Source organism: Lissotriton vulgaris, chromosome 12 (assembly GCF_964263255.1).
Source record: "Lissotriton vulgaris chromosome 12, aLisVul1.2, whole genome shotgun sequence".
Classification (NCBI taxonomy): domain Eukaryota; kingdom Metazoa; phylum Chordata; class Amphibia; order Caudata; family Salamandridae; genus Lissotriton; species Lissotriton vulgaris.
The window spans coordinates 251,732,682-251,749,544 of NC_141700.1; the positions used below are offsets into that span (position 1 = coordinate 251,732,682).

Here is a 16,863-nt window from a genome sequence, read left to right on the forward strand (position 1 = left end):
CAGAGAGTCCATTGCAAAGATCTTGAGTGGGAACGCACTGGGTTTTCAAGGCAGGAGGATTCACAAAATCCTTCGCAATTGTGAAGAGAGTTTTAGAGGAATTCTCCGCCTGTTGAATGAGTTTTGAGAAGTGAGCTCTAAATCGAGGAACGTTTGAGTTTTTGGAACTTGTTCAGGGCTGTTTTGTAGGCCAATTTGGTAATGGGGTCATAGGCCTGGCGCCATTTGCGTTCCAGCTGTTTGCACCTACTCTTTTACTCACGTAGCATGGGGGAGAACCAGGGGGCGGAGGGGCGAGATCTGGAAGAGGTCAGAGGAGCTAGAGGGGCAATGGTATCCAGAGCAGAAGTAAGAGCAGAGTTATATCTTACTGTTTCCTTATTAAGATTTTCCGACAGATTGAATTGATAATGAAAACAAGAATCGATGGACTCACACGTAACTTTGGTCCATTTGCGACCACTATCTCTGTTGAGGGAGGAAGGAGAGGGCGGGGAAGGAATAGTGATAACAATGGGGAGAAGGAAATGGTCTGACCAGGTGAGGGGAGGGGGAGGAAGGGAAGAGATACCGGGATGATTCGTAAAGATAAGATCAAGCGTGTGGCCTGCTTTGTGAGTGAGGCCTTTAACTAATTGGGACAGGGTAAGTCCTTGTAAGGTTTCGAGAAGAGAGGAAGCTTGTGCACAAGAGGGATTATCGATATGAAGATTGAAGTCTCCCAGCACTGTAAAGTAGGAGTGTTTGAGTGAGATGTCCGCGATTGAGTGCAACAAGGAGATGAGAGAAGAGGAAGTGGCTGTGGGGGGGGTTGTAGACCAGGATGCCGGCAAAGATAGTGATGGCAGAATCCATAATCGTGAGGTGCATGGCTTCAATAAGCCCAAGGTTGGATATTTTTGTAATATTCAGTATCAGGTGGGATTTCACGATTAAGGCGAGGCCCCCTCCAGATTTGGAGTTGTCTCGATTAATGCCTAGTAGTCGATAGCCAGGGGGAATGGCCAGGTGTATGTCCGGTTTGGACGAGTCTTTGAGCCAAGTTTCTGTAAGAAATAATATGTCCCATTTATGAATGTCCAGCGACAGCCAAATATCAGAGGCATGAGCAGGTAGAGATCTACAGTTTATTAAGGCTGCTTTTAAGGTAACAGGGGGCTGGAATTTCATGACATTCAAAGTATGAAGAATCCGCTTTTTAAAAGCGGGAATAGAGATTTTACACCGTGAGCAGGAATAAGTAGAAGTTTCCAGGCATTGGGGATTACAGCAGGTAGCAGGGCTGCAAGCGCCTTGTCTTAAATGAATAAGTTGATTACTGGTCCAGGTGATTATTGGGGTCGAGATGCAGGGGGTCTGGCGCTAGGCGCGGGTCCGGCGCGGACGGGCGCAGACGGGCTTGCCTTAGGCGCGCCTTCGCCGCGCCATCGGCGCGCCCGCTGCGCGGGTGGGATGGCCCCTTGCTCTTATCCATTTCCGTCTGAGGGTGGGAGGAGGGTGGGAGGAGTCCAGGATCTGGAGCGCTACCCTGCCTCCCCCCAAGATAGCGGTTCCGCGTTCTCCCAGCCGGCGAGAGCGCTGTGCTCGGCTGCGCCGGGGGAGAGAGAGCAAGGTCAGGACCCCTGTGACGAAGGAATCTCGTCAGGACAGGCAAAGAGGTCTTTTTCCCGATTTAAAAGTGCATCGGTTAAAATATTTACAAATATTAAATGAGTCAATCGTAATTACGTCTGTACACTAGTATTCAATCACCATGCATACAGGTTTAAATTCACACTCACGCAGTATTGCTTTCCGCTAAATATTCAAAGAGAAAAGGAGATGCCCCCGGGGTGAAAACAAGTAATCTGCTATGTGCTTGGGCGGCAAGCCTTAAGTAGTGAGGGAGGGCGGGAGGCGTCCAGGAGCTGGAGCGCTGCCCTGCCTCCCCCCAGTAGGAGAAGTAGTAAAAAAAAAAAAAAGGTGAGCATAGGGCAATGCTAGAAGAGAGCACAGGGCTACCCTGAACCAAGCTAAAAGGAACTGGGAGAAAGATCAATGGGAAGAACTTGCAGACTCTGAACAGGATAGGAAGATTAAGGAATTCATGAAGCGGATAGCTGCTGGCTCCTGCACCATAGAATACCATCTTGAAGCTGTGTTTCTACAGGACTCATGGGTAGCCTATTTTGGAGAGTTATATAGGGAGCGGTCCAATGATGCAACCCAGATGTTGTTGACCTCGCATTAGATTACACAGCACTCAAGGGCGGGATTAACGATGGAGGCTCCAATGACATAATTAAGGTGAACAGCCATCTTCTGGCAGTTCACACAGTACACAAGGCCGGAAATAGTGCAGGAGCCCCTTTGGGCTTTGGGCTAGCGGGAACGGTGTAGGCTTTAAAGTTAATGAGGGTGGGAGAAGGTGCCTGACCCGATGGCATCTCTGGTGATCTTTATCTATCACAACTTAAAATATGAGTCCCTTATGTAAATTTGCTGGGAAACGCCACTGTGAGAAGGGAGGAGATTCCTCCCTCCTGGAAAGGCGCTACTATCGTTCCTATTTACAAGAAGGGGAGGAGGGACATCCCATCCAACTATAGGCCAATTAACCTGATTGACAACAGTCAGAATTGTTTTTGCAGGCAGGTCCTAGCAAGACTCCAATTGTGGATGTTAAATCACCGTATCCTTTCAGATTATCAAGCTGAGTTTATAAGCAAAGTTAGCATCCTCGAGCAGGTCTTGCGCTTCAGAACAATCTGAAGTATATTGCCATAAGGCGGGACCATCTCTATGTCACCTTCATAGATCTGAGGGCAGCACTGGAGGGTAATTGAATTGTATGGTATTCCTGTAGATCTCCTAAGGATTCTAAAGATCTTACACACTGACACATATCCACAGGTCAGGTGGAACTCGTGCGGGTACCTCACATCGAGGATATCAATAAACCATGGAGTTAAGCACGGATGCATGCTAGTCCCCACCTTGTTCAGCCTGTACATTAATAGAACGGTAGAGGGGTTGGCTAAGTGTAGACATGACTTCCCGAAATCTGCAGGTATTAGTTCCCCAATAGTCAAAGGGAAATCCCTGGGTGCACACTTACGTATGGGCTTACTGTAGTTCCATACCTATCTATCTAAGCATTCAACAACCAACTTAGGAGACTAAATTAATATATTCTAATAATGAAAATTTAATTTCCACACTAAAATTAGAACATTCACAGTCTTTTTAATAAAAACATAAGTATAAAAAGTTTTGCGCAATATAACAAATTAAAATTTCAAAGAAAAATCTTTGAAAAGGTACAATAAAAACAATTAATCATAACAATTCATTACAATTCATTACATGTACAAAGAAATTTGAAATAAATCTTAAACATTAAAATCATAATGGACAAATATCACAGGCAGATATAACATTGAGTCATAACAGAAAAACATCAACAACCCCCTACACAATGTGGCTTACTGGTATCTTTGCCACTACTATTTCTTGGATCCAAGAGTCCTTAATTAATGTAGAATTGATGTCAATAGTACCACTTTTGTATACGTATCTATTGCTCACTGGACCCTACTTGGATTCTATATAGGAAAAAAGTGAGTTGACGCGTTTCGGTGCAGAGAACATAGGATAATGTAGCACCTTCCTCAGGACTGCCGTTTCTTTGGGGTCACCGGCTTCAGAGATTATTGTTTAACACCCTTTCATGTGGGTATGTGGCAGGACACCACTGTAGGTGTAGTACTTTAGTTCGGGTCCTGGCTTCTGATATAGGGTATAATTTTTCCTTTTTACTCTTGAAGGGCTGTATGGTTGGAGGCCTCTTCTCTTCCCTATGGATATGTGGTGGCACTTTCACTCTTCTTTAGCCAGATATAAATATCTTTTTGTCAATATTGGGCAAGGAGCTGAGGGACCTCTCCACTTTCTTTTAGAGGGTACTTCCACTCTTCTTACTCCATCTGAATGTTTATCTTTAAAATTTATAAAAACCTTCCTTGAACGGGCATATATCGGCGTGATTTCGTCCGTGAACAGGATACGTTCGGTTGTGTACGAAGATCGCGTTTCTGCCTCGTTCTCTCGCCTTGTGAAATCACGCCGTTATATGCCCGTTCAAGGAAGGTTTTATAAATTTTAAAGATAAACATTCAGATGGAGTAAGAAGAGTAAAAAGGAAAAATTATAACCTATATCAGAAGCCAGGACCCGAACTAAAGTACTACACCTACAGTGGTGTCCTGCCACATACTCACATGAAAGGGTGTTAAACAATAATCTCTGAAGCCGGTGACCCCAAAGAAACGGCAGTCCTGAGGAAGGTGCTACATTATCCTATGTTCTCTGCACCGAAACGCGTCAACGCACTTTTTTTCCTATATAGAATCCAAGTAGGGTCCAGTGAGCAATAGATACGTATACAAAAGTGGTACTATTGACATCAATTCTACATTAATTAAGGACTCTTGGATCCAAGAAATAGTAGTGGCAAAGATACCAGTAAGCCACATTGTGTAGGGGGTTGTTGATGTTTTTCTGTTATGACTCAATGTTATATCTGCCTGTGATATTTGTCCATTATGATTTTAATGTTTAAGATTTATTTCAAATTTCTTTGTACATGTAATGAATTGTAATGATTAATTGTTTTTATTGTACCTTTTCAAAGATTTTTCTTTGAAATTTTAATTTGTTATATTGCGCAAAACTTCTTATACTTATGTTTTTATTAAAAAGACTGTGAACGTTCTAGTTTTAGTGTGGAAATTAAATTTTCATTATTAGAATATATTAATTTAGTCTCCTAAGTTGGTTGTTGAATGCTTAGATAGATAGGTATGGAACTACAGTAAGCCCATACGTAAGTGTGCACCCAGAGATTTCCCTTTGACTGTTTGTCACTGTACCCTGTTCCCTGGTGACAGTGGGGTACTCTCTCTCTAGATATTAGTTCCCCAATACTCATGTTTGCTGACTACAAGCTTCTCATATCTAGAACTCCATCTGGCCGTCGATCTTTGCAGGGCAGCTTTTCAACTTTTTTGCTCAGCAAGGGGCCCAGAAGTAAACTCCTCTAAATACAAATACATATCGCTGAACCCTCAACACTTTTTTTAGAAGTAGGATGATGCTATAGGGGTTGCCTCTGTAACGAGTAAAATGTTTTGCCTGTCTGGGCGTTAGACTGGCTGACAATCTGTCCCGGACCCTCAAGTAGGAAAAAGCAGCACTATCCTACACCAAAGGGTGTCTGCCATAGGCAGGAAATATAAGGTCACCTCCAGCAGCGCAGTATCACCAGCTCTGGAACTCCATAGGGCCTCTGCTATGGCAGGGGCCATATATGGAGCAGAGCTCTGGGGCTGTGTTGAAATGTCCCTTCTCACACACACTGAAAACAAATGTATTAAATCATTGTTTGATTTGCCCCCAAGAACTCCCCTTATACTCCTACATATTGATCTAAATAGAATCGATCATGTAGTACTTCTGAACCCTTTGACATACTGGGTGCGCCTGTGGTCCACACCGGAACTGCATCATAAGGAAAGCCCTTTATGTGATCTTTGTGGACCTTCGGTGTGCCTTCAACTTTGTTCCCAGAGAATCCTTGTGGAGGTGCAGGCGGACATGGGGGTCCCCAGTTATCTTTTAAAAGTTATAATTAGATTAGATTCTAACCATTATACCCTGGTTAGTTGTGGGCCCCAGGGCGAGTTAGCAAATCCAATTCCAGTATATCGGGGAGTGAGGCAAGGGTGTTTGTTGGCCCCAAACCTCTTCTTTCTTTACATTAATGATCTGGTATCTCAGCTCGAGAAATGTGATGGGGAAGACGAGTGTCTTGCTGGGGTTAAGATATTGGCCCTACTGTTTGCAGATGATTCCCTTTTGCTGTCTAAATCCCCTATGCGGATCCCAAAACTTCTGGACTGTTTTGGGTCTTTCTGCAGGGAGCAGGGACTGGAGATGAACCTTGGCAAGACCAAATACATGGTTTTTAATCCCTGTCCAACATCCTGTTCTAACCCAATTCTTAACGGCGTAGCTCTGGATAGTGTCCAGGTGTTTGATTATCTGGGGCTTATGCTCACAGAACCTTTTGGTCATCCCATGTTCAGAAGCACATAGTCAAATTTGAGAAATATTGTGAGTGCTCTTTATTTTTGCCTGATAACTCCAGCTTTCGAAATCTACAAAGGTCAGGCCCTAGGGGCAAATCAGCATGTGGAGAACTCTGGGGATTTCAAGATATTGGAGCTATTGAGTTAATAGAAAACCAATGTATGAGGAGCTTTAGTAATCTACCAGCCAGTAGCCCGCTTATACTTCTACGTTTAGACTATGAACTTAGACGCATTAATGACATAGCTGGGATATTGGCCGAGACTATGGGTAGCCCCAGAGCTCATGTTATTCCTCTGGTCTCAGAAGATGTTCTAGGGCAGCCTGGTGCCTGCAAGATCACCTGGTTTTGGACTATCAAAGATCGACTAGGTAAAATTGGGTGTGAGAATCTCTGGTCTTCCCCTGCAGACACCATCTCTGTCTCAAAGCCACTTTTTAAAAGGTGCCTATTGGCGCTATATTGACAGCTTAACTCTACATCCTCTTAGGCCTGGATCCCTCATTACCTTCTTTCTGGAGTTCAAAGTTGATTATCATCTGGAGGCGTTCCTGGATGAGATTGAACCCCCCCCTTGCGAAGTCTTTATATATCAAATTTCACTTGTGGACTTTGCCTACCTGCTCCTGCACAGCTAAATGGAAACATGGCGCCCATGATTCTGAAATGTTCTACCCTTTTAGCCCCCAAGTAGGGGAAACGGCTGAGCGTGTTGTATTTTTCTATTCAACATATCAAGGTGTTAAATGGAGTGGATTTTAACAGTCTGCCATATCTTGGGCTTTAGGAATCATAGGACCGTGTATAAAATACTAACAAGCGATAGTAGGCAATGTATCGGATTTGCTGTCTCTCGTTATTGATACAAATGTGGAAGCTTTGACAGAAAAGGATGCTTAACTGATGGATTGGATTTTGTTCTGCTCTTATTTTAAAATTTTAAATGGCAACTTTAGTATGCTATTGTTTTAAATTGTCCAACATTGGATTTTTACAATGTGCTAGATTTGTATGAAAGACATTGTGAATTGAAAGATTAGCATAAATGATTGATTTATTTTATACATTTTTATGTACTGGATTCTCATATGCGCTGTTATGGCCATTGTGCCGAAATAAAGACTATGATGATATATTTGTGTAATGTGGGCCCCATATTTTCCATCACAGAATTCTGGTGACATTTACTGCAAACTACAAGGGTTTTCGGAAGATATATAGAGCATTTGAACGTCATACAGGATTTATGACTTGCCTAAAACACCAGCTATGCCCGTCAGTGTTTTAAGAAATGTGTGTTTTTCTTGGGGACAATGTGCTAGTATTTAATATGTTTTTATATGTAACAACGTGTACTCTCATAAAACCAGACTTTAAATGCAAAGCACATTGTAAGAAACTTAAAAACAAGCATCCAAAAATGTGTTTTCTTTTGTAGTCCATTGACTCAGGAGGAGGACAAAGCATTATGCAAAATCCTTAGTTGGAACGTTGCAGGCACGAGAGCGAAGAGAGAAGACCCGCTATGGATTAATTTCATTTCCTCCTATGATGTGATAGCAATTCAAGAATCCTGGGAAACCTCAGTAAGCACCTGGCTAGATGGTTTTGCTAGCTTTTTTGTACCAGCGACACCCAGTGCGGCGGGGAGAGCGAAGGGGAGTTTAATTTTCCTCTTCTCTCTACATCTAGCGGGGTCATTTAAGCAACTGGAGTCAGGCTCTTCTAATCTTTTGATTGTGGAATGGACTGTTTCACCGAACTGTTCCATCCTACTAATTAATTTTTATAATTCTCGGGAGAGGGCAATGGATGTATATAGAGCATTTGAACGTCATACAGGATTTATGACTTGCCTAAAACACCAGCTATGCCCGTCAGTGTTTTAAGAAATGTGTGTTTTTCTTGGGGACAATGTGCTAGTATTTAATATGTTTTTATATGTAACAACGTGTACTCTCATAAAACCAGACTTTAAATGCAAAGCACATTGTAAGAAACTTAAAAACAAGCATCCAAAAATGTGTTTTCTTTTGTAGTCCATTGACTCAGGAGGAGGACAAAGCATTATGCAAAATCCTTAGTTGGAACGTTGCAGGCACGAGAGCGAAGAGGGAAGACCCGCTATGGATTAATTTCATTTCCTCCTATGATGTGATAGCAATTCAAGAATCCTGGGAAACCTCAGTAAACACCTGGCTAGATGGTTTTGCTAGCTTTTTTGTACCAGCGACACCCAGTGCGGCGGGGAGAGCGAAGGGGAGTTTAATTTTCCTCTTCTCTCTACATCTAGCGGGGTCATTTAAGCAACTGGAGTCAGGCTCTTCTAATCTTTTGATTGTGGAATGGACTGTTTCACCGAACTGTTCCATCCTACTAATTAATTTTTATAATTCTTGGGAGAGGGCAATGGATGGATATAGAGCATTTGAACGTCATACAGGATTTATGACTTGCCTAAAACACCAGCTATGCCCGTCAGTGTTTTAAGAAATGTGTGTTTTTCTTGGGGACAATGTGCTAGTATTTAATATGTTTTTATATGTAACAACGTGTACTCTCATAAAACCAGACTTTAAATGCAAAGCACATTGTAAGAAACTTAAAAACAAGCATCCAAAAATGTGTTTTCTTTTGTAGTCCATTGACTCAGGAGGAGGACAAAGCATTATGCAAAATCCTTAGTTGGAACGTTGCAGGCACGAGAGCGAAGAGGGAAGACCCGCTATGGATTAATTTCATTTCCTCCTATGATGTGATAGCAATTCAAGAATCCTGGGAAACCTCAGTAAACACCTGGCTAGATGGTTTTGCTAGCTTTTTTGTACCAGCGACACCCAGTGCGGCGGGGAGAGCGAAGGGGAGTTTAATTTTCCTCTTCTCTCTACATCTAGCGGGGTCATTTAAGCAACTGGAGTCAGGCTCTTCTAATCTTTTGATTGTGGAATGGACTGTTTCACCGAACTGTTCCATCCTACTAATTAATTTTTATAATTCTTGGGAGAGGGCAATGGATGGATATAGAGCATTTGAACGTCATACAGGATTTATGACTTGCCTAAAACACCAGCTATGCCCGTCAGTGTTTTAAGAAATGTGTGTTTTTCTTGGGGACAATGTGCTAGTATTTAATATGTTTTTATATGTAACAACGTGTACTCTCATAAAACCAGACTTTAAATGCAAAGCACATTGTAAGAAACTTAAAAACAAGTATCCAAAAATGTGTTTTCTTTTGTAGTCCATTGACTCTAGAGAACAGATTTAAAAAGAAATCTATGAAAAGAGAACATAAAAGGCAACGTGGGACAGCAGTTTAACTTTTTGTTGACAGGGTTTCTACAATGTTTATTTTCACACAGTGGGGCAGATTCATTGGTAGATGTTTGAGTCAAGGATGAGATTGTCAGGTGTGCTGATTAGTGGTGTAAGAGCTGCACTTTCAGTATACACGTATTTTTTTTTTTACAAGTACTGAAAGAAAGATGAGATGTTGTGTTTATGTTTTTTTCTTTTTTACGGGAAGGTAAATTGCTTTCAAAGAATTCAGTACTGTGAATTAGGGAAATAATTCAGTTTGACCTCTTTTCTGTGTAGTACGAGCTTTAAAACTTCTAGCAAACATAAGGTCCCTGCTATGCAAACCATAACTCTCACCCTTAATGTCATGCTCCTGACCTTACCCTTGAAGTGACAGATGACATCACAAGTGACTTTACATATCACTTTAACATTAATAACATCACTATGGATAGCATAATGTTTATTTGGAGAGATGATTCTTTTTAATGATGATGTGCTTTTGTGTCCTATTATTTATTGGCATAAACATTTTGAGCTCATGGGGACTGTAGGTGGGTTGCCCACCATGGTTTTTAAGGCAGAAATTTCAGAGTATAGCTGGCTCAGCTAAGCATAACAGTCCAAGATCATGAGTTTCGGTTTTGTTACTTAATCATAATATCTTGTAATTGTGTTTATTGGAAACATAGGTTCAGTTCTTTTGATGTTTGGGAGTGTTGAAGGTGCCCTTCATACTTCTCAGATGTGTTCAACCCCTTTAGCTGTGTGCTGAAGGCATTAGTTGCAGGGACTGGCCTATGACCACAGGAAGTGTCCAATCTCAGACCCACCCAATTCCAGTAGCGCACACCCTTCGCAGCGCCACCACAAACCAGTGGGAACAGCCTTTTGCCATGCACTGCGGCCGCGGTCACTGGCTCTGTTATATAGAGGAGAGGATTTGGTCTCGCGGTTAGACTGCTGACCTTGGAACTTGGACACCAAGGTTCAAGCCTCGGGGTCGACTCCACATCCTGTGATTCTGGGCAAATCACTTAATCTCCCCGTGCCTACCAAAAAAATTAATGTGCCCTTGTGTAACGTAACTGATGCTCATGTAAAGCGCTGCAATACCTTTGGGTCAAGTCTGCGCTATATAAAATCTGCAACAAAAAAATATATATACATAAGGGGACATCCTTACCCTATTCAGTTCTGTGAATCGTAAATATACAATTTCACTTAAACACACAATCACACACAGCTCGCACCTGGATTTATTATTAAAGATGTGCCTAGAGCAGGCTTCTCCATCGAGTAGCTCACACGCTACTGGTAGCGCTCCAACTATCTGTATATAGCTGTCCTGTGAGTGCAACCCACTCCACTAAATTAGATGGTATTAACATATGTGAACCAAAATTCAAGACGAGAATGTGTGTATTTTCAGAAACTCATCAGCTGCTGTTTGGAGACAAATTAGATTTCAAGCTGATATTTTCAGTGATAAATCATGAGGCGCGAAGGAGACTTATTCCTAATATTCTTCGTGCCGGGGACCTTGCAGCTATGGCTATTATGTATTACTCACCACGAGGCATTCCACGTTAACAAAGTATTCTGTAGATTACTGCTTGCAACCAGGAATGATAAACTGGGGTGAACCACTGCCAGCAATCTTGCAAATGCTGGCCACTAATGTAATCTTGTCCAATGTTACTACTATTACAATATTTATAATATTAGTCACGCAGGATGATTTTCATTGATCACAAGTAGCTCTTATTACAGAAAAGGTTGGAGACTCCTGGTCTAGAGTATACAATATCATTAGTAAGTCTACAGTATGGTCTTTTTTGGGTAATAACATAAACTTACACTGTGTACTTAGACTTCTGTAACATCAGCAATGCTTTTAGTAGCTCTAAATGGTGAATTGTTTTATGACCACTCCGTGCTGGCGAACAGTTTGTGCACTGATTGCAGGGCAAGAGATTAGCCCGCCATGAGGTCATAGCTGGGCAAGGCAAGCTCAACCTTTAAAACTGTCATGATTGATAAAAATGAATTCCATTGTGTTAACTAGTAACTTAACCCATTTTTCAAGTGCCTAGATACCATCCTCCCGTGTGTGTATGGCACTAAGTAAACAATCATTATTCTTAGGTTAAAATGTTGCACCCCAAATCATTTACTTGGGATATGAATGGAGAGAAAAACTAAATGGGACACCCTGACAACTTGGCACTATCTGATATTGCACAGTTACAGGTAGCTTATCGTACATAGTGCTAAAGTGTCTCATGCCGTCAGCGCTGTGTATACTTATCTCACTGTGCCGTCAGGTTCCCTTTCCCTCCATGGAAGAGAGAAAGAAGAGGTGCTGAAAGCCAGGGCCATCTTTAGGGCGGCGCAAACGGTGCCATTGCAATGGGCTCGGGGGATACTATGTTTTGAAATGTTTTAGGAGTTTAAAAGCACCTGCTGGAGAGTCACTTATGTGTCCAGCTATTTTCAGGCAAGAATAAAAATTTCAAGATAACTCTGGTGATTAATGTACCTGCTGGAGAAAGATCAGTTTCGTCTAGTGGCAGTTTTGACACATCATCAAGGAGTGCAGAGGGTTAATATGCCTTCTGCAAAGCACGGTTACCATATATATCATAGAATTGTATTTTATGTAGATAACTCAGTGTGTTACTGCTTTCGTCATAGAGATTCTTTTGTTACTTGCAAGTCTTTAAGTTACAATCCTAACATAGCACAGCAAGCTATGACCTGTCATCAAGGAGCTGCATGGCATAGATTTCGAACCTTATCTTTTCCCCCTGTCTTTCATTATCTCTTTCGTGCTGAAAAGACTTCCTTTGGGTAAAAATGAATTCTTATTAGTAAAGCCGTTACATTTTAAATCCTGAATTAGCGTTTCTGCAACCCAAGAACTCTTAAAATATACTACCTACCAGTATGGATGATGTGACTCCTACACCTTGTAGTGATCTTGTCTTATCCACTAATCCTTTGTAGGCTTCCTGAATAGCATACGTCAACAAGCGCTATATAAATACAAACCTTTGTCCTCCTCTATCCTTCTGCTATCATTCCAAATCCAAATAACTGACTAACTTATCCACCACTTAAAATGTACTCGCATGTTTCACTATACTAATTCAACAATTATCCTCTATGGGTCCCGGAGTAGCGTGCTACTCGCCGAAAAAGCTCTTTGACGCCTCGTCAGGGGTAGTAAGCGCTATATAAATGCAATTACAATACAATGTAACATTTCCTGTACATTGATTTACACATCTATGATTGATTGCATTGTCTCTGTATATTTGTGTGACGTTAAGTGCTCCGACACCCTACACTGAAATGAGTAGCACTATAAAACTAATGAAATACATGTCAGAGAAGGTTGTGGAGAGAGTAGGGGCACTGGTGGAAGATGGTAGTGAAGTAATCCATTGAGAAGGAAGCCCTTGGGAGGCGCAAACAAAGACATTTGCACCAGGTGCCACCCTAGCTAAATTCAGCCCTGAGCCCTCCTAAAAGCCTCCGCATATCCTATGATCCGCAACACCACTGGCATCATTACACTGGCTCCGAGGAGAAAGGGCGGACTCCATATTTTCAATCGCTCTTGTAGCAGATTATAATTAGGTTGCCCACCTCATCACAGACATTCTCTAGTCCAGGGATTTTAACCTATAAATCCTTTCTACCAGGTGTGGTTATCTAATCCGTTGAAAGATGTGAACCAAGGCAACACTCAGAATACATCAGATTGTCACATGAAAGGCCAAGAGTGCAAATAGTGCCTTTGGTGACAGAGTGAGGTAGCTGTCCTAGTTATAATCGCTGTATAAGGTGAACTGTGATCTGGTGGTTAAATTGCCAGGTCTGATACTGAATCCCCTTTTGTACACTTGCCTAAATAAGGGGATCCAGGCCAAATAACCTTAACGCCTAAGTTCTCTAACCTGACAAATCAGGTAGTGCTTAGAAATTAACAAAGTACAAAAATTTAACAGGATGTAATAACATTTTTGAAAATTACATTTACATGCAGTTACTACCCACACTCTGGTCATAGGCAAATCTTACCTCCAGGGGTAGTTCGGGTGCCTCCATGTTTCGCCACTCTGGCTCTGTGGCAAGTCTCTCCCCGCGCCCTGCCAGGGGGCAGCAGTCACCAGTGAACCATCATTGCCCGTCCCAGTCTGCCTTTCAATACCTCACGATCTCTTTGTCCAAGTCTGAGGGGAAGTTGTCATTTCTCCATCTTAGACTATTGCTGTTGTGTCCCTTCCAATACAGATCTCCCTCTCTTCCAAATCTACTCCTTTCATTTACTCGCACCCCTAACTATATGTATCTCCCCCTTTTCGCTCTCTCAGCACAGCCAGGAACGTTCTCGCTCTCTAGTCACTGACACTAGGTCACTGTCACTATTTTCTCGATGTAAATTCACAGGCACTCTTATTATTCGCACCTTATATCTTTCGGCCACTTTCGAATTACAATTCTTGACATGTTTGCACTGCTGAGCCTCGACTGTCACTCTTGCTGTTAGTCTCACAGTTTCTCTTGCTGTCACTGATGAGTCCAAGGAACTGGAGTCGGTGCGTCTCTATTCCTCTTTGACAGATCCTGTCTCTTCCTGGCCCGCTGCCATGCCTGCTCGTATTCCCCCCGCCAGTGCTCCACCGTTAAGTTTCTACCGTTAGTCCTCAGAGTGTTCGCATTATCCTGTCAATCACTTTTCAATTATTACGCTTGCCCGTGTTGCTCCTTTAACCTCTGCCACTCTTTTCTAGTCTGCCTTCTCTTCGCCCTCCCTCCCCAGCACTCCACGCCCATCTCCTGTGTCTTTCATCTAATTCTTCCACCTTGCCCTCTCTTCTCTCAGCCCTTCCTGTCGCTGTCAGTCTCTCCCCGGCTCTCTCCCCTCTAGGTCACTGCCTCTCAATGCCCTGTCTATCTCTAACCCTCCTTTCTTAGTTCCTCCTTCCTTAGTTCCTTTTAGGGATTATAATTAGGAAGCTATTTACGTAAACAGGTCATTTTCCTAGACCGCCTCTTACTTCCGCATTCACCGGAGCAACCCCGCACTCCCTTCTGGGTATTGAAGTTCGGTCGCGCAGTTTGCAAGGCTCCATAATGGTAAGAATGATATAACACTGGGACGCATTCAGCAGCGCCTGCACGTTGTCTGCTTTCCATTCCAAGCAGCAACCAAAAGTTTAATTTATTTTAAAGGGCTATTTATCGCCTTTTTCTTAGAATCGCATCCTGAATGAGAGCTCTTTCGAGTTTATCACCTAGCTGCCAGATGAATAGATGGGAAACGAGGGACCCAGCTTGTTATGCCTCACAAGTTCTTAAGAGAAACTATGATTTGGAAGCAAGCTGTTCGGATTGGAATGCACTCGAAAGTCAGCGTTATCCATCTGTGCAAGTATTTACATTATACAATTTAAATGCCACAATTTGTTTAATATATTTATTTTACAGTGCTTCTAACTCCTCCCAGTGTAGTGTGTCGGAATGCCTTCGGTCATATGCACACATTATACATTGCCAATAATATTATATAAGTGGCAATAGTATTACTTTATTTGATTCAATTCATTAAAATTGTTATAAAAGTGTCAAAGCACAAAAAAATCGAATAAAACAACATTCGTTGGCCTGATGTTCTCTAAAAGGTTTTGAGCATTATTATACAAGTGTATAAATCAATGTGCAGGATGTGTTACATAATACAGTGATAGTGGGGCCACTGGATTTATGCAGCAGGGCAGAGCATATTCGGCAGAGTTGACTGAATTATGCAGCAAGAAAAGGCAAATTATGCTCCAAGAAAATGCGAAATATGTGGCATTTTGTGCTATTGTTACCTCATTATCTTGGAATATGTACGTATGTTAACACTATCTAGGCAAATGTTTGACCTCATTAGTACCAATCACTTTGACCTCCTAATAAAGAAATAAGCAACACAAAGTTGACTAAAGGACTGCCTTTGTGTGGCAACATATCACTGTGCTTTTCAGTTACCTTTCATCTGTTTGAGCTTGAAATATTTTTTTTGTTGAAATCTGCATATTTGGTAACAGTTGATGAATTATGGGGCAAATGCGGTGAATCCATAACTATGCATAAAACCATGCAACTGCTACATCACTTAATTCCAGTGGACCGGAATGATAGTTACAAGCTTTGGTGTCACACTTCGTCCATCATAGGTCTCTGTGCTAGATTATAAGGATTGCAGTTTATGAGCTGCAAGTAACAAAATTGTTGGACTTATGTGTAAAAAGCCGTAACCCACTTACCTATCCACTTAAAATGAAAATCTGTCACCTGCATGTTACACAATGCACTTTGCAGGAGACACTTCAACCATCTGCTACTTTGAGTCAAAACTATGACTAGGCAAAACACTGACCTCTCCATTAACCTGCATTAATCACAATAGTTATTTTACCATTATTATTATTCCCTGAGATTTACAGGGCACGGGAAGATCTCTGCAGCACGGGCCTTCAACCCATAAGATATTTTAAAAAGCAGCCTTTTTAACCAGTTAAGCCACAACAGATTTACTGTCATGTTTCTCTTTGCTGCCAATATCATTGTGACAGAGTTATTTAAAAAAAATACAAGTTGACTGTCGGACTGCTTTCTATGAGTCTGCCTCTTATGACCCTACCCCCTTTTTGTTGTCACACTTTGACCCCCAATTTATGGGTTCCCGGAGTAAAGTTTTTCCAATTCCAGCACTGCAGTAAGGATCACACACAGGGCAGTAGCAAGACTAGAAAACTGTTTAAGCCTTCCTCACGTCTGCTCTGTGATTTTTCTCTACAAGTCATTTGTGAAAAAACAAGGGACACCCTACTCACACGGAACCAGAGTACTTTACAGTTTAACAGAAAACAACGGTTCCTGTGGACAATCAGTCAAAGTTACTTAATACATATTAGCACAATCACAATAATTGAAGGCAAGGAGGTTTTGGAAAGAGAAAAGGCATATAGCACGAATTTGGTATGAAAATCTGTTGCTTTATATAATGTAAACACATTATTTTAAATCCAGTGCATCATGTCCCAAGTGATTGTGAAACCTATATTTCAAGGTTGTGACTTATTGTGACATAAAAACAAGGTTTCATCAAAAATGTGAAAAAGCGACCATTAAATCACTACATAATGAGTGCTCGCAGCCTACTAATACAATAATAGTAGGTGACAAAATGGTTTGCTTCACTTAGTTGATGACGTTTCCACCCACTTGACAAATGGGGTCTCATCAGGACTTAGCAATGAAGGGGCACCTAAAAAATAATAATAACCAAGGCTTCAGTAATGGGGTATGATGGTGAAAACTAGAGAATTGCCTCAAAAAGGTAGATTGTCAATCGGTAATCATACCTGGGGATG

General features: G+C 41.8%; 1 protein-coding gene across 4 annotated transcripts in view; it reads right to left on the bottom strand.

Moving 5' to 3' along the window:
• Positions 1-14,436, bottom strand: part of LOC147673885 (uncharacterized) — a 110,344-nt gene extending 95,908 nt beyond the window's left edge. Inside the window, exon 1 of one of the 4 annotated variants that reach the window (XM_086947767.1) lies at positions 13,520-14,436. In XM_086947767.1, coding sequence (XP_086803893.1) covers positions 13,520-13,546 — 27 coding nt within the window. In that variant the 5' untranslated portion in view covers positions 13,547-14,436. The remainder of the gene's footprint in view (positions 1-13,519) is intronic. The other 3 variants (XM_086947769.1, XM_086947768.1, XM_086947770.1) reach the window with 3 other exon arrangements.
• Positions 14,437-16,863: the final 2,427 nt, after the last annotated feature.